Raw genomic sequence first — 21,981 nt, 5'->3', positions numbered from 1 at the left:
GTTCGTTTACATTCTTTTAGAAGTCCGTTTTTGCGTGTTAGCACGATCGCGAATTAGCATCTTTCCGCTAACTCGTTAGGCTGCCCAGTACTTCTTGTTGGTGACCGTACTTCGCGGATTTCACTTATCGCGGGTGTTTTTTGGAACCAATTATCCGCGATAAATGACGTATTACTGTAGTTCGTTGGTTACCATGAGTGTGTAAACACTAAAACTACTTCCGTTGTTCATAGTGAAGTGAATTGCTGCTAAAATGTCTGTTGATACTTTAAACAGACTTATTAGAACTTATTTTGCGGTAACTCAACTGCATCTAATTCTGGTGCTTTAAACAAGGGACTTTCACGATTGTTGCACTTCAGCGTCTCCATGGGCGGAAGTCAGTCACCTGAACACGACAGCCACATAAAAACTAAGATAAGCAGTCCAGCGCCTTCTTTACTTACACGTTACATTCCTTTGGTTAATTTTAATTTAACAATTTAAGACGTACATACATATTAAGAGCATAAAATGCTCCTCTTTGCTGATGCTGCTGTTTGCGTTTCTGACCACCCGCGCTGTTTTGGAACCATCCAATGAACTGCCAAAGTGCTGAGGATGCATTCGCGTGCGTTGGGAAATTAGAGTTTTCGGAAATGCTCCGGCAGTGCAGTGCCGTATGTGTGGCCATCTTCAGCGGGGTATCATTTATTTAAAATATGAACTTTACTAACTTGGAAGATATTGCAAGGCACTCATTTTTGTTTAGTTAATCCGTCCCTACTATACATGGAAGCTAAGCAAATGGCCAGTAGTTTTTGACTGAGTTTTGTTTTTAATCATTTGTACCGCAAACATGAAAGCTGCATGCATGGACGCAATGAGCATCTGAGAAAAGGTCATAAGGCATTTTACAACGTTTCCTTAATAAAAACCAGTTTGTATTCACCTTCTGTTTTGTTGTTAATCACATGGACAAAAATAACAATTTGGAAATATTGCTAGCCAGAGCATTTGTAGTGACTTAAATTGTATGATTAAACTTTTATTCTACGAACAAAAATCAACATGAAATAACCATCAAGATTAACAATAGAAGAGCAAATGAAGAGACCATACAAGTGACACACTATAAGAAAACTATTTATTTTTTCTGTTTTAAAAATACAAAAAAAAAACAACAACCAATGAGTACAGCAGATAAAATCTCCAAAGCAGCTTCCATTTTGGAGAACAAACTTTCCTGCATTTATGATGTACAACTCTATTTAAAAATCAACTCTTTTTTTTTTTCCAAATAAATTATGTAAAACCTGATTAATGCATCCACAAAAGGAACACTGTGTGATACAAAATATGGAGGAAAAAAACGTGAATTTTATGTTATCTCCTTTATTATAATACACAATATACAAAATGGTCCTTTTTTTTTTTTTAAATCACTTATTCTATTGTCTAACAGAGATTAAAAGGTGGAGCTAAATAAATAAAATTCTCAGCGGGATATGAGGTTATGGTAAGCGTATTAACATCAATAAAATGGATGAAAGCAAGGGTTGAAGATGTTTAAACAACCAAACAAAGAAAAAAAAGACATTTTCAAGCATGAGACCACTCAATCCAAATTCAAATGCTACAAAAGTCATTTCCTACGTCGACGTCACAAAATATCAACATTGTCAACAGGGCAAAAGAGTTTGCTCACATTGAAAATATATGGAAAAACATATTCCAACTTGTTTTCCGCAGGTTACAAAAAGTTACGAATCCAGCGAACAGCGTGGGGGAGGGCATTTGATCAAAAAACAAAAAAACAGGTCGGAATGGAGGTTGGCCATAAAGTCAGCAAAGCACAAACGGAGGCGTTGAATTCTTGTGGATAAAAAGCCAGACTTTTCCCGGTCTGAAACGTGGACAGAGGGAAGACAGAGGACGTCAACAAGTGTCGACCATGTAGTTTGTTGTCGTTCTAAAGAACGCTTCCTACCTTGCCTGATCGGCGCACATTATCTGTGCTTGTCGGAAGACTTATGGGTGGTGAACGTTAAGGCCAAAAAAAAAAAAAAAAAAACGCAAGCAGAGAAATGTACCAAACAAAAGATGGAGATTCCAGATGTGACTTGACAAGATCGGGGAACACAAGCAAGAAAAAGTCGGAAACGGTCTTGCGAGTAAGCGCAGACGCACGCCGAGGCGTTTAACGCAAGGCGCTAAGGATATTGTTTTTTGTCTTCCTTTCCTCCGCTGCTGTCCCTCTTCTCTTTCTTTTCAGACCTCTCCTTATCGCGTCGGGATTCCTGCAAAAACAACCCGTTTCAAATCAATTGGAATCATTTGAATCGCTTGAGGGAAATAAAAGGAGGCACAAGTAACCTTTTTTCCTCCGGCGGAGGTTCGTTCGGGCTTGACGGAGTCGCCCTTTTCTTTGCTGGAGGATTTGGACCGTTTGCTCTTCTCTCTCTCCGCCGAGAGCGGCGAGTCGCAAGGGCTCTCGCACTGGCTGTTTTTCGAGGCGTCTGAGGAGAGAACTTTTCATTGTCACTTACTTCTGCATAGTTTGGCGGGCGGGTTTCTCCTTTGACGAGCATTGCCACAACTTACTGGTTCCGTTCTCGTCCTTTCTGCGTTTGGGTTCGAGGCTGACCTCGCGTTCACCTAAGCCGATGTCCTTGGCGGACATAAAAAAATAAAATGTCAATCGGCAATTGTGGGTCAAACGTTCTTGTCAAATGTCTTTGAGGATACTCACTCTCTTCCTCTCTTTGCGCTCCTTTTCTTCTTTCTTCTCTTTGCATCGGAGAAGTGCGTTCTCGGAATCGATCTTGTCCAGCTCCCTCTCTCTGCTTTTGGACCGCGCTAGTGAATTGTAGATGAGGTGGTGCTGCAATGACAATTAGACCCAGACAAAGGAAAACAAAGAGCAGAGTTTTGTGAACGGTGTCCAAAAAGATGGCAAGACAAGAGTGACCCTCGCTTTGTCACAACTCCCTACCACTACGCCCGGGCGTCATGGTAACAGGAGCAATATGGTATGTGCTCTTCTGAGTGTGGTAGCTGTAGTGGTGAGAGGCGGGTCACTTGGTTACTTAGCAACAAGAAAGGGCCGAAACACAACAGGAGGCGTTAAAGCTGCCTATTGGCCGTAGTTTGGAATTCAAAAAAGTTAGACTGACACGCAGTTGTGTGTAAGGAAGTCTCTTTCATTTTCTATGCAGTTTGAAAAATTATTGGTGCTTTACTTTTCCTCATTTTGTCAAAGCTGAAGGTTTTCAGTGTTCAATATTTCATTTTGTCTACAGTCTCGCAGTAATGTCACAAATATACCGCAGCGCGCTCCGACACTAATCATGGAGAACCGAGCGCAACGGAAGTAGCAGATGAGATGCAAACCTTGGACGTGGACTCCTTGGGCTCGTTGCTATTGTCCTGTGGGGATGAATGGAGATGACAGATGAGCTGAGGGAGGGTGGGAGGTTCGGGAGGAGCTTTTCAGACAGCAGTAGAGAGTCGGAAGATTGGATTTGGAAGGTGTCGGGGCGGGGGAGGGGGAGTGTGAGGGAGGGAGGTGGGGGCCTGGCCGGCAGGACCAACGACGATCTGCTCCCTTGACCTCTGACCTTCGGGGGGGGGACTTAGGCTTTCACATGGTTAGCACATAGAGGAGAGATCATTGGCTCAGCATGTGGAATGTAAAGACTTGATAGAAAACCCTGAGCATGTATTCACTAACAGCTAGTGTCAGTAATGCAGACATGCCTGGCATCTGAGGTAGCATACGATGGAAGTCAGATCATAAATATTATATTTAAGAAAACTGTACATCAAAAGTGCTAGCGGTGATAACGGTCGTGTGCATAAGGTAAATTCCTCCGCATCTGTGTGTGTGCAAGAAAAATCAGTCTACATGCGTGTCTGTGTGTGAGACTACGTCCCTACAGAGATAACTGTAGCTGTCACTTACAGTTCAGGATATGACACAGGGAGCCTATTTCTCGGGCGCAGGGTTAAATATAGACCTATCGCAAGCTCCCCGCAGATTGGGCAAAGCTCCAGATGTTCCCTCACGGCTGCAGCCTGTCTTTGTTGTCGAGGCAGGCTTACTTCCCGCAGCATTTTTGGGCTGATTCAACACCGTGACATTCATCATCTCTGTTGAGCTCAGCTGCCGGTGGCTCCGTGGAACGCTTGCCGGGAGGTAGCAGATGGCGGCGGCGGTCGTCGTCGAGGCAGCGCCGCAGAGGCCGTCGGGACCAAATGACTTGCAGCTCGCAAATGGCTGGGGGGGGGGGGATTGATCATACAGCGATCAGAGGGGGCAGGGGGGCTGATGAATCAGCCCCAGCAAAGAGGCACTCTGTCAGCAGAACAACATCCCGCTCTCTGCTGGATTTGGCAATGACGAAGGGGGCGGGGCAGGAAGCGATGTGCTTTCATTATAGTTGAAATCTTCTCGGCTTGCCCAAAAAAAAAGGAGAAACGTTGCAAACTCTCAGGTTGGTGGGGGGGGAAAAAATAAATTGCCAAGCCATTTCCTCCAAAGTAAAAAAAAAAACTCTTTGAAAAAATTCCAACAGCATAATAGAAATGCATACAAAAAGGCGTTTTCTTTCCAAGGCACGCTGATCACTTCCATCAGTAGGAAAATAGACACATATTTCACTATGAAAATACTTAATATTTACAATTTTTCTTTGCTAAGTCCTTCTCCCAAATCTTGGGGGGAAAAATATTCTGCCAGTGTCCACAGAAAGCTTTCCAGCCCTCCTGGATTGAGTGGGGCTTTCCAGATGGCATGCAGGCTGCGTTTGGGGAAACTCTCCTTGGTGATCTTCAGGGGTGCTGCAATGCGTAACGGCGGGGAACGCTCCGGCAGATAGAGAAGGAATGGGCACAGCCTTCCTCAAGCCATACTAACCTTAACAGACGACGAGTGGGATGGAGAAGAGTGACTGTCGAGCTTTCGTCTTTTGTGATCTGAAACGAAAAGTCGATTTGTTACAGCTTGGAGGATTCATTCATGGACTGCAGCAGAGCTCAGCGGAAAGACCCCTCACCCCTCTCAGTGTCGGCTGACTCCGATCTGGGAACTGGTGACTTGCGCGAGCCGGCCACAGCGCCCCTGTCTCCTTTCTCCTTGCTCTTGGACTCCTTGATGGCATCGCGCTCCCTGGAAGGCTCCACGGACTCCCCGTTGCCGGCTTTGGCCTTGTCATCTTTCATCTTCTCCTCAGCCTTGACTTTGTCTCGGTCTGCCTTGGGTGCCTTCTCCTTACCCTCGCGAAGCGCCCGCTCATCCTTGCCTGCTCTCTCTTCTCTCAGCTTTTCTCTGCGAGCCTCCGCCTTTGTTTCAGATGTGCTGGCGGGCGTCTTTTCCCTTTTCTCTTTTTTCTCCTTGCCACTCTTCTCCTTGTCGTCTCGCTCTTTTATGGTTTTGCTGCTAAGGAGTAGAGAAGACATTTGGATTATTATTTGATAGCTTTGGATTTGACACCGCAGTCAACGTCGACGAGGTGTGGGGGCACTCACCTGTTTAGAGCACCATTCCCATTGCTGGTGGTTACTTTAGCTGCTGCACTGTTGGCTTTGTTTACTGGCTTGCTGGTCTGACTTTTATCCTTTCCCCGATCTGTAGACAAACAAGCCAGAGTGTTTTGACCACCTTATTCCAGGGCGGGCTATCCAAGCACTGCTCTCATCAGAGTCAAGCCAATTTTGCAGTCACTCACCAGCATCATCGGACAACCCGTCGTCTCCCTTCATCGTGGCTGTGGCAGGCTTGCCTGTGCTGCCTGGTCCATTCTGCTGACCGGCAGGAGTCGCATTGCGCGCTGGTGGCTCTTTGTGGTGAAACTCATTCTCAGGGACCATGCGCACCTTCTGGCTTTTCAACCGACCTGAATAACTGCAAGATGTGAAAGGTTAATAAAAGGTTTCACATGGAAGAGCTGGAAGACACAGACCCTTTAGGCTGCCCCGCATTAAGAAAAGACAAAGTGATCCCGGTTTCATTCGAGTGGTGGTGCAATACGAAACATCAAATAGTACACTTTATAAATTACACTCTCAAAATGTGTCTATCTTGATTCCAGAGCATTTGTGTCCCCGGACACCGTTGTCGAATCCAAATATTATTGGAACTGATTGGTGCGGGGGGAAAAAAACGACTTTAGTTATTTCAATATCGGTTATGGTGCAACATCCATGAAATTTGTGTTTCTTCAAGCCAAATTAAAGGTCCACGTCACCCCCTCCAAGTAACCTCATGGTACTGAACTTTCAAGCTCCACAGAGCGCTCAACTGCACACAATGCTATGTTACCCCATGGCTAAGGCATAGAGATCTGGCCTCTTCTCCTTCTCCTTAACGCAGATCTTGTGGACACGGTACTCCAACGCTTGGCCCAGATTCAAAACCTTGGGATAACATGGCAGGATTTTGATGAGAACGATAAGGATGTTTCGGATGTGAGTGTAATCTCCCGTCTCCAGGCAGTGAACTGAAGCCTAGAGGAGAAATGAGAAACGGGAAGACATTAACGGATGAGTCTGTTCTGCTAGAGATCATGGCAAGAGTCGAATAGCCTAATCTAAGGTGGCTTACCTTTGTCAGCATGTAATGCCATTTGTGCACCACATGCCTGAAGTTCTCATAATCCAGCGGATTGGCTTGTTGGCCTCCGTCAAATCCCGACGCTCGCAAAATAGTCAGGAAACCGGGGTAATTGCCACATTCCTGGACCACATGACAAGAGTTGACAGAGATTGACGTCATGTTCAGCTCGCTGTCTTTATACACCTGTATGAGGGGAACCATTTCCTACCTTCTCATAGACGGCGCGATCGCTATGCCAGCGAGTCACCGTCTCGAGCATGCAGCAGAGGAAGCGGCCATATCGGTGCGACTCGTTCTCTGTACAACTGGCCACAGTGTAAATGATGGCTGAGAAAACCTGCGGAGAAAATTGGCACATTGTAGATGCTTGGACACCAGTGAATTACAGGATAGAATTATTTGTATATGTGCACGTTTTGAAATCAATAGGATTTTGCAAACTACAGGTCAATTCATTTTGTGCAGTTGCATGTCCAAAGGACTGACTTACCCTGTCGTAGCACAGAAGAGTGCAAAAGTTGGGCGTCATCTGCTGGTGAACCAGCTCGACAAAGCGGGCGCAGTAAACGGCGTCGATGGAGGAGAAGATGCAGCGGGGGAACAGACAGAGCTGCAGGAACTTGGTGATGGTCTCATTCTTGGTAGATTCTGATGAAAAATGTGGGGAGGTTGTATTCTTAAAGACGGGCAACACAGACACACAGCAGAGGCTGCAATCCAGAACACTCACTGGTCATCAGCCACTTGTCTTTCTCCAGTTTGAGGCGGTGGAGCACCCTCTGGACGTGCTCGAGTTGCTTTTTCTCCTCCTCCTGCAGCTTTTCCTGCAGTGCAGTACAGCGTTCCTTCTCTTTCTTTTTCTTATTCATAGGCTGTGGTGGAAGGAGAGCCCAATATTGCAACAATTAAAACAAATGCTTTACGTTCTAGAATTTATACATTCATGACTGCATAAAGAAATGTAAACTGCCAATACAGTAGTTTGATGTGGCGAGCCAACGACTCACCGTTTCTGGATTCTCATCAATGGCCTTGATCTGGGCCTTGAGCTTGTTGATCTCACGCTCGTAGGCGGCGTGGGGCACGGCGAGGTCGTACATGGTGAGCGACCAAAAGGTGGCGTAGAACTGGGGGCGGAGGTCTTCCCAAACCCGGGCTGGATGGAGGGACATCACAGCCTCGTGCACCGGCGCCATGACTTGCTCGCACGCCGCCACGTACTTCTGCACCTTCTGCTGCTGCCGGTTACCTTTCTCCGTCTTCTTCAGCTCATCGTACTTGGACTGAGAGGAGGGAAGAGAGGGAGCAGATCATCTCGTACTGTCTTGAGTTAAATGGATTAAAAAAAAAAAAAAAAGAATCCCTCTCACGGAAAGCATGTCCACTCACCAATATTTGATGGGCGTACATTGGGCGAGAAAGAAAGAAGGCAGCGTCGTGTGGAGTATGGAACTGGTTACAAAGGACGTCAATGGGGGGAACGCGCTTGATGTAGTCCTCTGTGCTGAGGTTGGAGGCTAGGAAGCCACCAAACTGCACCAGTGTGTCATGACACTGCAGGTAAACAAATGACGGTTGGGGAAAAAAAAAAAAAAAAAAAAGGTCCTTTCGTGCACGTGCAAGCACAAATTCAGTCTCAGTGACAAGCAGTAAGCAAGCGCACATACCTGGTCATACAGGTGGCCGACTAGTTTGAGATCTTTATCTCCACTTTCTAGGAAAACCACACCATTTCTTTGCTGGACCATGAGTACACAAAGCGGCAGGGCCAGTTCATGATCAAGCAGAGCATCCTTAAGACGTTGCGATGACTTCTTCGTGTTCCTAATCTGACCAAAGTAGCCACCCTGCGGGCACAGTGCGGGGGGTTATCACAACCATTACGACAAATACTGGCAAAGCCAGACACGAAGCTGACAAACGTGAATGAGTCACTAACCTCAGCTTTGAGTTGTTCCCCTCCTGTCATTGCTTCGAGCTGCTCTGATGTCATTTCATCCGTAACCTCGATGCCGGCCATTTTCTGCACCACTTCCTTGAGGATCAACAGGTCAAAACTGGAAAAAGAAACCAATATAAGAAGAGTACAAAAATAAATGCAAACTAAGGCAAGGAGCAATGCACTTTCATAAAACTGACCTTTTTCCTGCTTTGAGTTGATTGGTGACATACTGAAGGAGGCCGGCCAAGTCGATTGGATATTTCCTGAACACAGCTCCACACAGACTTGCCAGGCCTTGTTTGACAAATGGAAAAGGAGTGTTAGGTAGTCAAACACTCCACAGTTTCTCTCCAATTAATTGATATATAGGGACAGTGCGCTGTGCCATCTTAAGACTCATACTTTGTAGCCACGATGAGATTGTGGTGTCGTCATGCTTCATCTTCTCCTTCTCGGGATTGGCCAGAGCTTCCATAATGCAATCTGGACATTTGGGGTTAAGAGAAACAAACAGGCGAATAACCTAGATATGCACAAGCTACTATCTACACCACAAAGAAAGTGCTAACGAGAAAAAGAGTAGGAGGATACAGGCCAAGACATCGTAGTTGAGGGATGTGAGGTATTTCAAAGAATCCACCACTGGAACAATGAGGTTATCATACCACTGGATCTGTGACAGCATCTGATAAGAGGACCAACGTCAGGACAACACCAGATGGATATCAATAACCATTAAATACAGAGCTACAAAAACGTTTTCTCTACTATCAACTTTAATCCTTCACATTTTACTCATCATATACTAGTGAAGTGCAAATCAACTGATTTGTTGAGAATTTTACAGAACATATTTCAGTTTCTTACTGTCACGGAGTTGCAAGTTCAAATGATATGCTTCCGCCTCAAATGCGACTGCCTTTGCAGTAATTCAATGTAAATCATGCAAATTAAAATAAATAATAATAAATTATGCTTACATAATCAAAAACAATGGTGGGGTTGCTGTGGGTTAGTTTGCCAATCTGCCTCCCAGATTGTTTCACGTTCTCTTTGGTCAAGCGCCTAGGGGGGAAAAAAACAAGATAAAAAAGTAAATTACATGAAACCACAAAGGAGATTGTAAGACATTCCAGAGGACGTCGCCACTATTAATGACAGCACAGTCGCACTTAAGTAAAATTTACCATATCACTAATACTCCATTAAAAAAGGGACTTACTTCATAATATATCGAGCCCCTTCCACAGTATGAGCTTTAACTTTGACCAGCAGGGGGTGGCTGGAATACGTTTCATTTTTCCACTGTCCATACAGGCGGTACCTGGCAAAAAAAAAAAAAAAAAGTGGATTTTCAATAAACACTTCAACTGAAATTGGTCAGACTGCACAAGAGGGGTTCTGACACCTCACTCCCCGGCATAACAAAAGAAGTGACGTGTGTGCGCTCGACTCACCTGTGATGGTAGGGGAAGAGCTTAAAGAAACCCCAGAGCTCCTCAGACATGCACGCATTACACTCCATCAGCGAGAGGGAAGGGAGGAGCACCTGGTCTGCAATGCTCAGGAAACAACTCAATAGTGTTTCCTGGGACCAATAAACAGTGAGCAGATGATTAATGCCGGAAACATTCAGCACATTCTCCTATGACCGAGCAATTAGAATCAAATTTTCATACAAACCATTTTGTCTTTGACATCCGAGCCTTCGCTGTTCTGGTACTGCAAAACAAAGGACAAGCAATGGGTGCCTTTGTCAAGGTAATGTACAGGCAAGTCCGGATGCAATGGCATACCTCTTTCATGAATGCCTTGCCCAGACGCACAATCTTGGCGAAGAGGATGGGGTCATGCGCGAGGTGAGGTCCTAGGTAGCCGAGCATGCTGAACGCTTCCCTGCGCAAGTCCTCGAAACTCTCAGCTGGCTTAGGGGCCCGCTTGTTCTTTAGTGGATGCATCACACATCCCCGTGCACCTTTTGGGAGGCCAACCCTGGGAAAAACAGGGGAAATGCACACACGTTGGCTACCATCTCCTCCAGAAATCAAGTTAACTTGACACGAGCGAGAGGAATCATACCCTCGGTACAGAGGATCCACTGTGAGGTGTAACAGCTGACAGAGTGCTAGTGCAATGAACTTATGAGAAGTAGCATAGAAGGAAGGCATCTGGTCCATTATACTCTGTGCATGGTGCCAGTCCCCAATCCTGAGAAGTGCTTCCAGCAGACCGAGCTTCTGGTTATCAGGTGGCTACGAGTGCACAAGCAGTTTGTCCTATCGTTACTTTACTGAAACATGTCACACACCGGCAAATATACAAAGTACATAAACTCAACAGATAGCTGCGAACCATTGAAAAAAAAAAAAAAAAACAAGAACAATTTGAAGGCAAGCGCTTAATACCTGCTCAATCTTCTCATCCTCCTTTTCCTTCTCTTTTTCCTTGTCTTCACTTTTATCGGAAGGCACCACAACCATAACCAATTTGCGAGCAATCTGTTTGGCCTCTGAAATAACTAGTTTGTGTTCCTCAACAATGGCGGCATCTAGCGGTAAAAGCTGGAATGACAGAGGGAAGACAAGCGGTCCACAATCTGTTTTAAATAATGAGTTCTAAAACTTCTTTATTATGAATACTAATGTGTGATGAATTTAGGAATGTTGAAATCAAATGGATTACAATAGTCCACAATTTCACGTTTGATATAAATTGCTTAATACAAAAAAAACAATGTACTATTGAAGTTGACTTTTCTTACATGTACATAGAGATCTTCCAATTCTATCAGGTTATGATGTAGTAGGGCAGCAGCAATGTGGTATAATGACTTGGGAGTTTCCTCATTTGGTTCCTGAAAACAAAAAGGTTACAATAAATCAATAATATGCCAAAATTAATTGTGCTTTGTGCCTTTTTACCTGATAAAATTTGAATTTAAAGCCAAGGATGTGGCAGAGGGTGAGTGCCTCGCACATGTAGGACTTGATGAGGGACAAGAAGAACTCATCTTGATCTGATCGACTTTCATACACCTCCAGGATTATGTCCAGAACACGGTTAGGATCTAAATTGAAACATCCTGTTGGCAAGAGGGGAGGGGGCCATAAATGTAACAAACTTGTAACAAACTCCCTGCATAAAGGGGAAAAGAAAAGTGTGATGTGTACCTATGAGAGACTTGATACTTTCTAGTACAATGTGACTGGTGATGTTGCCGGACAGGTCTTGGCCAAGCTCTGTGATTAGTTTGGCATAGCCCTCATTTTCCTCCCTCAGCAAGTTGAACTTTTGTTGCTTGTAACTAAGAAGAATCAGCAAACATTAAGCAGAATAAGCACAGTTTAAAAAAATAAATAAATAAACTTTCTACATTCCTCAAATATGTGCACCCAACTTACAATAATTTGGTCTTGATTTTCACGATCTTCTGATTGAATTGATGGGCTTGTTTGATAAGTCCGAGAGATTCAAGGGTTTCTGGATCCAGACGCTCCTTCAAAATGGCCTCTGGGAGAAAAATCTGAAAAAATGGCAGTTTGTTATGTTCCTACTTCATTACTTTTTGCCTTTTAAAAAATCTTCAATTGGGTTAGCAGGAAGCAACCCCAAAGGGGGAAGTTGGCCTCACACTTATCAAACCACTCCTCATTTCTAGCATCATCAAGTAAACCAATATTCTATCACACACAAAGAAAAAAATAACTCTTACCAGACATGCTCCCACTAATTGGATGTAATGGTCACGCTTGTGTTTTTCCTCCAGTGCAACAGTCTCTAAATCTGTGAGAGGGGAAACAAATACATAATTACAAACCGTCTCAATTCTGTGCTTAAGTCATGCTTGCTTTATTATTAATATTAATCGAACAGTACCGAGGACACTAAAGACATCAGCTAAAATTGATGGCATGTCTTCTCGGAGTTCCTGCGAGCAAAACAAAAAAAATTAAATATTAACTGAGAAAACGACACCCGTGATGGTAATGACGTGTTGATTGGGAGAAAAAAAATATATACCATCATCTCTCCAAGGACGTTGGCGACAAGGTCCAACTTGAGGTTGCCCTGTACAACTTGCCAGCAGAGCTCATATAAGGCCGACTGGATATCTGAGTGGTTCAACACACAAGACAAGGTTATGGTACTAGCACCAGAAAATGAAGATTTGGGATGATGAAGAAAAAAGTTACCTTTTATCTGACATCCATGATCTATTTTCTCTGTTAGTCCTTTGCAGAGTTGTACACTAGGGGGGGAAACAAAATTGACCAGTCACATTTTGTTGAATGTCAAATGATTATTTCAAATTCATGTTCACCAATTTACAAGGTGCCAAGCATGCTGATGGTAGATGTGACTACGCAAGGTGTAAAAATAGTATGGTGATCTACGTAACCATGATGCATTATTTATACTGAAGTGTAATGCTTAATGTCTGCTTTTTGTCTACCGTGTGGTTAGCATGTAGAGGCGAAACCAAGGCGGAGGACATTAAAATCACAGCATTTTAGCAATCGCAATTATTTATTTTTTTCTTTTAGTAATTTCTGGCCTTTATTTTCAAGAGGCCCACACCGTCCAAAATAATTTGAGTGAATGTGCGACAAACTTAAAACGCACTTGACTCATTTACGGACGTTTTTGACCATCCTTATTAGTGGCTGCTTCAACAATTGTTTATCAACATTTCGAATGTTTGCGTTGAATATATTCCAATAGATACAACAGGCTACTGTAAGCAAATGCTAGGTACTCCTAAGGATGTTAAGCATTTTCTATATTTTAGATTATCTCGTCGACGTTTGCATTACGTCGATTACTTATCGTGGATTTAACTGATTCAATATGTTAATGTGAAATTAAACGTGTCACAAGGAATCGTCATCGAGCAACAGCACATTGTTGCTAATTTGTTAGCATCGTGTCAAGCTCCGTCGTTCCCTCCACCGGGTTATAGACGGTGACTAAATTATTTTATACAACTATATTAAAACTGTGCGTTTAATATGCTGCTACTAAAACTAAACTAACTACTGTCATCAGTGAGATGTCTTCAAAGTCCTACAATTTATATTCTAAATTGCAAAAAATGCGATATGGGGCTGCATGGATGCTAGTTAGCCTAGCTTTACTAGCCATCGTGCTAACAATTTCATAAGCTATTAAGGAAATGGCAAACATTCAGATATTCTTAGCTAAAATCCATCATTGTTAATTGTCACCCCATTACATGGGCAAAGAATAGCCCCGTTACACTGCCCATTTTACGTCTGCAAAAAGCAAAATTTATTTAATAGCGGTTGGCAAATTGTACGCTAACTAGCATTTAGCTGCACTTGAACGACTGTTCAGGCAGCTAACAACACAATTATATAGTTAGAGCGATATCTAGTCTACAGTACGGGCTTATTTTATAAACTGTGTTGAAGTCGGACCACTCACAAATCGTGTTTTCCCGATTTCTCCCAATTTTTGACCCATTCGCCAGGGAGGATACGTGTCGCCATCTTCCATCCACAGCGGCTTGATATCTTCGTCGGCAGGGTCAAATGTGCGGAGCTACGGTGAGCTAGCCAGCCTAGCACGCCGATGCTACTGCTGCTAGCACACAGATGCATGGCGGGACGTCGAAGGTGGAGCGCCTCTCTCACAAAGACTCCCGCTCAGTGCTACAAAGACGAACTGTAACTTCAAGTAAAAACGTAGATAACGTGTACTTAATTGGAGGTTTGATTAAATTTAAAAACTCAAGTGCAGTATATGTCGTGACGGTGCTTTTTCTTCTCGTTTTCGTGTTGTTAACCGTTCAAGACACACCAAATAATAGACCTAGGCTATGCATGACACCAGGTCAAAAGCGAATCGTAACACAAATTTAATATTCACACATAAACGCATACATATTGATAAACATGGATAGCAAACATTTTGATTACTTTAAACTATTTCTTTACATATAGGCTACTGTAGGAACATTTTAGGCACCCCAATCGCCAACCGCCTCGTATCAACCATTACTAAATAATTATCATTTTCTTCTAAGGACAAACATATTCACACAAATAAAACTCATATCAGATTAGTCAAATTTCACCCCATTGTAAGTTAAAAAAAAAAAAAAAGTCAAGTCGTGAGGTTAATAAAACTTTTTGTTTAATAGTTGTTCAACCACATATCAAAAATGTATACTTGCTTAAAAAAATATTATATGGCTTGAATGTAGTTGTTTAAAATGATAATATATCTTGATTATATAACTTCAATACATCTGTTTCCTTTATTTGATTATTGTATATATGCGATATGATTGTATGCTTATGTAATCAATGAAGTATAAGCATATCTGTATTGTTCATATGAATGCATTAATTACAAATAACAGAAATAAAAATGAATTACTATTTTGGATTAAACGAAATACATGTTTATCTACAGGTATTTTATATATTAATTTCTTGATATTTATTTTGTATTGGTTGAGTTCTTGTAAATAAAAATGTGAACAGACACATTTTACATATTTCGAGAGCTAGATTCAAGATTCAAGAGTTTTTATTCGCCATGTTTGAGCGTGCCAAACAAGGAATTTGACTTCGGTAAAACACACCCTCTGTTCAACATATAGGTGACTAACAACACTCAGGACATGTGAATAATGGCAAAAACAGTGTAGACAAATTCAAAAAGGTGTGACGAGCAGGATGTTATTGCACAGTAATGACTCTGAGACTCTATGAGTGGTGTGTGTTCATCAGAGCAACAGCCTGGGGGAAGAAGCTGTCTCGGTGTCTGCTGGTTTTGGCGTACCGAGCTCTATAACGCCGTCCGGAGGGGAGTAGTTCAAACAGACTGCAACCTGGGTGAGAAGGGTCTGTAGAGATGTTCCTTGCACGTTTCCTGGTCCTGGACAGGTACAAGTCTTGGATAGATGGGAGGTTGATTCCAATGATCTTTTCTGCGGTCCTGATTGTCCGTTGCAGTCTGTGCTTGTCTTGTTTGGAGGCTGATCCAAACCAGACAGTGATGGAGGTGCAGAGGACAGACTGGATGATGGCAGTGTAGAAGGTCTTCAGAAGCTCTCGCGGCAGGTTGAACTTCTTGAGCTGTCTCAGGAAGTACAGCCTCTGCTGGGCCTTCTTCCGGACAGAGTCTATGTGGCCGGTCCATTTCAGGTCCCGAGAGATTGTGGTTCCCAGGAACTTGAAGGTGTCTGTGGAGAGAATAGTATTACTGCGGATAGTGAGGGGTAAAAGTGGTGAAGGGTCTCGCCTGAAATCCACTGTCATCTCCACGGTCTTGAGCGGGTTCAGCTCCAGATGGTTTTGGCTGCACCAGTGGAGCAGCCGCTCCACCTCCTGTCTGTACGCAGTCTCATCACCGTCCTGGATCAGTCCGATGAGAGTGGTGTCGTCTGCATACTTCAGGAGCTTCACAGGAGAGTCACCTGAGGAGAAATCCTTGGTGTAGAGAGAGAAGAGCAGTGGGGAGAGGACGCACCCCTGAGGGGCTCCAGTATTGGTGGTCCGGGTGTCAGATGTGATGCCCCCCAGCCTCACACGCTGTCTCCTGTTGGTCAGGAAGCTGGTGATCCACTGACAGGTGGGGGCAGGCACCGCAAGCTGGATGAGCTTCTGTTGGAGGATGTCAGGAGCGATGGTGTTGAACGCCGAGCTGAAGTCCACGAACAGGATCCTGGCGTACGTTCCTGGGGTGTCCAGGTGGTGCAGGATGTAGTGCAGTCCCATGTTGACCGCATCATCCACTGACCTGTTTGCCCGGTAGGCAAACTGGAGGGGGTCAAGCAGGGGGCCCGTGACCTCCTTCAGGTGGTTCAGCACTAACCTCTCGAAAGATTTCATGACCACAGATGTCAGTGCGACGGGTCTATAGTCATTCAAACCTGTGATGGCGGGCTAGCGAGATAAATCGAGGGATTGACGGAGGAAAAGGGAATAACTACCCAAAACCTTTTGTAATGCTTTATTAAATGAAGACAGAGAGCAGCAAGACTGATGTGAAAGTAGTTCTTAATTATGAGTAGTTATTAATGATATGATATATGTAATTTCTCCCTTTACAAGGGAAAACATTTGTAATTGATAGAAAGCAGTTTCATGCAAAGCGTAATGCGTATTAAGGTCGCACATGAGAGGAAGAGAAGGGATCTGACGGAGCACACTTCTCTGCAATTATTTCCTCTATTTAAAGGAATTCTTCATAGAAATCATACACTGTGCCTTCTGGTGTCTCCTCCACATGCAATCCTTGGCAAAAGGGAGGCACCACGAGAAGATCTGGGTCCTTGATATCCAGTTCAACATTCAAGTTGCTGAGAAAAAAAAAAGAACAATGAGGAGACATTAAATTGAAGCCAAATATGCTTCAAAACATGTAGCCATACCTGTAGACAAACCCGGAGGACTCCCTCGCAAACATTGTACTAAGAGGTAAACACCCCATGGTTGCACACATGAAGCTTTGGCCTTAAAAAAAAAAAAAAGTTATCATGAATTGAAACTGTATTGAAACCATTTTGAACAATCCAGGTTAAAACAAACAATAATTCTGTTTGTGTATTAGTGTTAGTTAACTTGTAGAAAGTGATGTTTGACATCTATTCTTGTTAATGGCAATCAATGAGTTAATGTTGTGTGTCAGTTCTGTGTTGTCCTTACCTTTATAGCCCGGTGTTGGTATTGTCCATATTTGAAATTTCAGGCCTTCCCCCTCAATAAAGATGCTCCCCGAGGTCATGGTGGAAATGTAAGTTGCATCGTTGGGAATAGCGAAAGGGTGGTTTTTGGATTGCAGTGACTTCTTCTCGCAGCTTTGGTTTTTGCCGATCTTGTATAATATCCCCTGTTACATACAAGAGTGAGACAAATTCAAGAACACAAATTGGCTGGGGAAACAAAGTCATTACCTCCTCAAAAAACACCAAGAGATCCAGATCCAAGGTTACATCCATGGAAAGGCTTGAATTGGATTGGAACCGGAGTTTCTTATGCATTGAGTCATATGTGAACACTCCAAGTGCTCTCACTTCACCCAACGTTCCCTTCAGGTCTCATCCAGAAGCACACATTGAGAGAACAAACACAATTTAGTGCTTTCAAAACATTTCTGTCTTGGAATTAAAAGACTATCACTCACCACCGAAAGTAATCCTGTCATATTGGGCGAACCTGAAAGACATTTGTTTCCTTTTCAGTTACAATACTCACGTGTCACGCAATGCAAAATGGAAATATGTCCAGTGAAATACTTACGACAAGGCTGAGGCTGGTCTGCGTGGGCACTTGCAGTCCAGCACATGAAGACAAACAGCAGAACCGTGGCGTACATTTTTCTCCCCAGTCCAAAAGCAGTGTGAGTCGGAAAGGATGGCCAAAGATGAGACTGCCTTCCCTGCACTGCCCGAGCAGCTTTTAAAGCCCGAGATGACGTCAAATAGCCAGCTTTCAAAACAAATCCCCCTGCTTTGTTCTGGCAGGGGGGTGACCTTTTTCAAAAAAGATTTGTTCCATTTCTTTTCTTTGCTTCATTTACTCAGCTGTTTCTTTGGTGTTTTATTGCATCTTGCACTTTTTGTATATCCTGATTTTTGATTAGTAAAGGAAACTTTGCCGTACTGGCTCTGGATTTTGATTGTCAGCACTGCTTATTTGTCAATAAGACTTCAAGTGTGATAGAATTGAGCTCATATAACCCTAGTGGCATCAAAATTGTATAGATCAGCAGTGGCCAACCCGCGGCTCGCGAGCCGCATGCGGCTCTTTGGCTGGTTTCATGCGGCTCTTCAGGAGATTTCACATGACAAGCGTCAAAATGCTTGGCTGGCGCTGCCATTTATTCCCCCTAAGTGGCGGTGGTGCGCTGACCAGTTGAATCGGTTTGAGTTGAAAAGAAGAAAAAGAATGACGTACTGATGACAAATGCGCGCGTTCATTTGAGTTGTAAATAATTTGTTTCAAGTTCGCTCTCAAAATGGCAGGGAAAAAAAGCACAGCCAAAATATGAAGAAGAACACAGGACGTTTTTAACAGTGGGAGAGTTTATATTTTTTTGTTGAACGTAATGGCAAGCCATTCTGCCTTATATGTCAGGCATCATTAGCGCATTTCAAAGCTTCAAAGCTTCAAATCTTCAGCGTCACTTCAGCTCAGTCCATCCTAATATCGACCAGGAATTTCTAAAAGGGACTGAACTTCGCAAGCACCTTTGAAAAGTCAGGCAGAAAAGCAGATGCATGTGGACTTGCTTGAACTGAGAGTTTATGTGTGTGTGAGACAGTGCACACAATATTAACTGTTAAATAACTGTCATTATCTTGGTGTGGGACATATTCAATAAATCTGGCTGAGCAGAGGCCTGTGTGTGTCTGTCTCTCTCTGTCTGCGGGGGGTGATGTGGCTCTTTGCGGGGGGGGGGGGGGGGGGGGGGGTTATGTGGCTCTTTGGGATGACAGTCAAAAATGTGGCTCTTCGCCTCTGACTGGTTGGCCACCCCTGGTATAGATGGACATGATTAAATAGTATGCGGCTTTTAAAGTTGTGATTTAACCTTCAACGTTTAATCGATAAAAGGAAGTTTGGCAAGACGAGCGCCATTTACAGCCCACCAACAGTACAAGTTAGGTCAGGAATGTTTTGTTGCGCAAAGTTTGTGAAGAAATCGTGTTAGGGTAGTGCTCACTCTAACTTATTTTGCATTCTGCAAACCCTAACAAATCGTTTGTTATTCTCGAATGTGTTGTTGTCCAAAGTTGGTGCAGCTGTCGTTTGTTATTCAGTTAACAGTGTGCTACTTGTTCCTTGTCCCTGGCAAAAAAAGCACTGTACTTTAAATCAATTTAAGATAATTACATAAATGGTCTTTATCACTCTTCCAGATGAGGTTTACTCTCGAAACAAAAGACAATTAGACACTATAAATTTAAATGCTAAAATTCAACCAAACCATACGACCGTATGAATTTTGGTAGACATCAGTGCTGCCTGGCATGTTATGCTAGGAACACTCACACACGCATACACAAACAAATAACTCAACACAACTAACACGGTAAACATTTTGAAGCCGTGAAGCATTCATCAGCAACTTTGGAATCTTGGGTAACTTCCCCAAACTGAATAACTAGTCCCATGTTAGGAATTTACCTCTGCATAATTATCAGGTCCATTGTGTTTGGAGTGAAAAGAAAAATGCACACTTCCTCATAATAATAGTGATTAAAAAAAAAAAAAAAAAAATGCTGCAGTTTGAGTTTGGGAAGCTAAAGGTATTAATTTGCACTAAGTGAAATTATTAATTATTTATAATTATTATTAAACAATTTATTTTATGATCATATTGTATACACCTCAACAGTATTCAGGAAGCAGACAACTGTGATTTCCTCCGCGAGTAAATAATAAAATCGTCAATATGTTGGCTCCATTTTGGCTGCGAGCATTTTAAATGCTAACGAAACAATGCTTTGTTGTGCAAAGTTTGTGAAGAAATCGTTTATTATTCTCGAATGTGTTGTTGTCCAAAGTTGGTGCAGCTGTCGTTTGTTATTCAAAGTCAAAGTCAAAGTCAAATTTATTTATATAGCACATTTCATACACAGAGGCAATTCAAAGTGCTTTACAAAACAAATTATTGAAAGCAGGTGAAGCAGAGCATAGCATTTACATAAGTTCATTCAAAAAAATAAATTACAACGTCATTGATAGATTATAGAACAGAATCACATCAGAGCCTGGCATAAATTAATTTAAGAACATTTAAGAACATTTTAGATTATAATAAACAAACAGAAACAAAAACAACATCATTGCTTTAGTAGCAGCTAGAAAGCAAAAGAGAATAAAAAAGTTTTAAGTTTAGATTTAAAGATGGGTAGGGTAGGGGCAGATCTAATGTCCTCTGGGAGTTTATTCCAGCTGTGGGGGGCATAATGGCAAAAAGCAGCTTCACCATGTTTTGTTTTGTACCTGGGAACAATTAGCAGGCCTGTTCCCGATGACCTAAGTGATCTGGGTTCATAGTGTTGGAGCAGTTCAGAGAGGTATTTTGGCCCTGGCCCATTTAGAGATTTATAAACTATTAGCAGAATCTTAAAATCTATTCTATGGCATACTGGTAGCCAGTGTAGGGACTTGAGTATTGGTGAAATGTGTTCTGCTTTCTTGGTTCTTGTTAGAACTCGGGCAGCAGCATTTTGGATGAGCTGTAGTTGTTTAATAGCTTTCTTTGGTAGGCCTTCGAAGAGGCTGTTCCCGTAGTCCAATCTGCTAGATATGAAGGCATGAATTAATTTTTCAAGATCTTGTTTGGATGTATAGCCTCTGAGCCTTGCTATTTTTTTTAGCTGAAAGAAGGCACATTTTCTTATGAGTTTGATGTGGGAGTTGAAATTCAGGTCAGAGTCAATAATAATGCCAAGAATTTTTACTTGTTCCTTTGGTTTAAGGGCTAGGGATTCTAATTGAGCAGTGACTTTGAGCCTGTCTGCTTTAGCGCCAAAGACAATTATCTCTGTTTTGTCCTTGTTTAGTTGGAGGAAATTCTGGCACATCCAGTCATTTATTTGCTCAATGGTTTGGCATAGTGTATTTATAGGGGTATAGTCATCCGACGAGAGGGCTATGTAAAGTTGTGTGTCATCTGCGTAGCTGTGGTAGGCTATGTTTTTTTTTTGGAGTATTGGGCCAATTGGGAGCATGTAGAGATTGAATAGGACCGGACCTAGGATTGAACCTTGGGGTACCTTCAGTTAACAGTGTGTTACTTGTTCCTTTTTTTTGTTTGTGAAGAAATCGTTTATTATTCTCGAATGTGTTGTTGTCCAAAGTTGGTGCAGCTGTCGTTTGTTATTCAGTTAACAGTGTGTTCCTTGTCCCTGGCAAAAAAAGCACTGAACTTTAAATGCTTCACGGCTTCAAAATGTTTATTGGTTAGTTGCCCCCCAAGGCTGCGTGCTCAGTCCGCTGCGCTTCACTCTGCTGACGCATGACTGCGCTGCAACCTACAGCGCCAACCGCATGGTGAAATTTGCTGACGACACGACTCTGGTGGGTCTCATCACTAAGGGCGACGAGACTCAATACAGGTTGGCGGTTGACCTTCTGACCACGTGGTGCAAGGACAACAACCTCCTGCTGAACGTCAACAAGACCAAGGAGATTGTTGTTGACTTCCGGAAGGGTCACACCCGGCACCTGCCACTGACCATCGACGGTGCTGTGGTGGAGAGAGTGAGCAGCACCAGGTTCCTGGGGGTGCACATCAGTGAGGATCTCTCCTGGTCCACCAACACCGCATCACTGGAGAAGAAGGCCCAGCGCCGCCTGTACTTCCTGCGGAAACTCAGGCGAGCGTGTGCTCCTCCGGCCGTCATGACTACATTTTACCGTGGCACCATTGAGAGCGTCCTCTCCAGCTGTATTGCTGT

General features: G+C 43.3%; 3 protein-coding genes across 8 annotated transcripts in view; all 3 read right to left on the bottom strand.

The window, feature by feature from the left end:
• The window catches only part of gng8 (guanine nucleotide binding protein (G protein), gamma 8), a 757,718-nt gene that overhangs the window by 432,377 nt on the left and 303,360 nt on the right, over positions 1-21,981 (bottom strand). The window lies entirely within an intron of this gene.
• On the bottom strand, positions 1,374-14,135 carry thoc2 (THO complex 2). 6 transcript variants are annotated; one of them, XM_037268942.1, is made up of 39 exons: positions 13,983-14,135; positions 12,731-12,786; positions 12,558-12,649; positions 12,414-12,465; positions 12,250-12,320; positions 11,939-12,060; positions 11,708-11,841; positions 11,459-11,619; positions 11,299-11,391; positions 10,943-11,098; positions 10,617-10,789; positions 10,334-10,529; positions 10,221-10,259; positions 9,995-10,125; positions 9,760-9,861; positions 9,518-9,602; positions 9,129-9,222; positions 8,940-9,020; positions 8,735-8,831; positions 8,535-8,652; positions 8,263-8,442; positions 7,985-8,149; positions 7,603-7,878; positions 7,326-7,467; positions 7,086-7,243; positions 6,804-6,932; positions 6,584-6,715; positions 6,302-6,486; positions 5,709-5,884; positions 5,509-5,608; positions 5,037-5,419; positions 4,898-4,956; positions 3,373-3,408; positions 2,732-2,863; positions 2,584-2,650; positions 2,356-2,510; positions 2,203-2,279; positions 1,970-2,016; positions 1,374-1,885 (listed from the first exon to the last, which is right to left on the bottom strand). In XM_037268942.1, exons 1-38 carry the CDS (start codon positions 14,045-14,047, stop codon positions 1,989-1,991), a joined length of 4,698 nt encoding a protein of 1,565 aa, XP_037124837.1. In that variant the 5' UTR covers positions 14,048-14,135; the 3' UTR covers positions 1,374-1,885; positions 1,970-1,988. The 6 variants fall into 6 exon arrangements, 5 of the variants coding, with proteins under 5 accessions (XP_037124837.1, XP_037124839.1, XP_037124840.1 ...); XM_037268944.1 differs by having other exon boundaries at positions 1,970-2,010; XM_037268945.1 differs by having other exon boundaries at positions 2,356-2,498.
• LOC119133356 (ependymin-1-like) lies at positions 16,536-17,960 on the bottom strand. The gene is made up of 6 exons (XM_037269075.1): positions 17,810-17,960; positions 17,698-17,725; positions 17,464-17,605; positions 17,216-17,399; positions 16,942-17,023; positions 16,536-16,869 (listed from the first exon to the last, which is right to left on the bottom strand). The coding sequence occupies exons 1-6, from the start codon at positions 17,883-17,885 to the stop codon at positions 16,743-16,745; spliced, it is 639 nt and encodes a 212-aa protein (XP_037124970.1). The 5' UTR covers positions 17,886-17,960; the 3' UTR covers positions 16,536-16,742.

This window comes from Syngnathus acus, chromosome 14 (genome assembly GCF_901709675.1).
Source record: "Syngnathus acus chromosome 14, fSynAcu1.2, whole genome shotgun sequence".
NCBI lineage: Eukaryota > Metazoa > Chordata > Actinopteri > Syngnathiformes > Syngnathidae > Syngnathus > Syngnathus acus.
This window is presented reverse-complemented; position numbering and strand designations above follow the sequence as displayed.

Coding starts and splice junctions, on each gene's coding strand:
- thoc2 (XM_037268942.1), bottom strand. CDS start 14,047: ATGGCGACACGTATCCTCCCTGGCGAATGGGTCAAAAATTGGGAGAAA. Junction 12,061..12,249: donor AATTAGTGGGAGCATGTCTG/GTAAGAGTTATT, acceptor CCATTTTTTCAG/ATTTTTCTCCCAGAGGCCAT. Junction 6,933..7,085: donor CTCTTCTGTGCTACGACAGG/GTAAGTCAGTCC, acceptor TTTTCTCCGCAG/GTTTTCTCAGCCATCATTTA.
- LOC119133356 (XM_037269075.1), bottom strand. CDS start 17,885: ATGTACGCCACGGTTCTGCTGTTTGTCTTCATGTGCTGGACTGCAAGT. Junction 17,400..17,463: donor TCTTGGTGTTTTTTGAGGAG/GTAATGACTTTG, acceptor TGTATGTAACAG/GGGATATTATACAAGATCGG. Junction 16,870..16,941: donor TCCTCCGGGTTTGTCTACAG/GTATGGCTACAT, acceptor TTTTTTTCTCAG/CAACTTGAATGTTGAACTGG.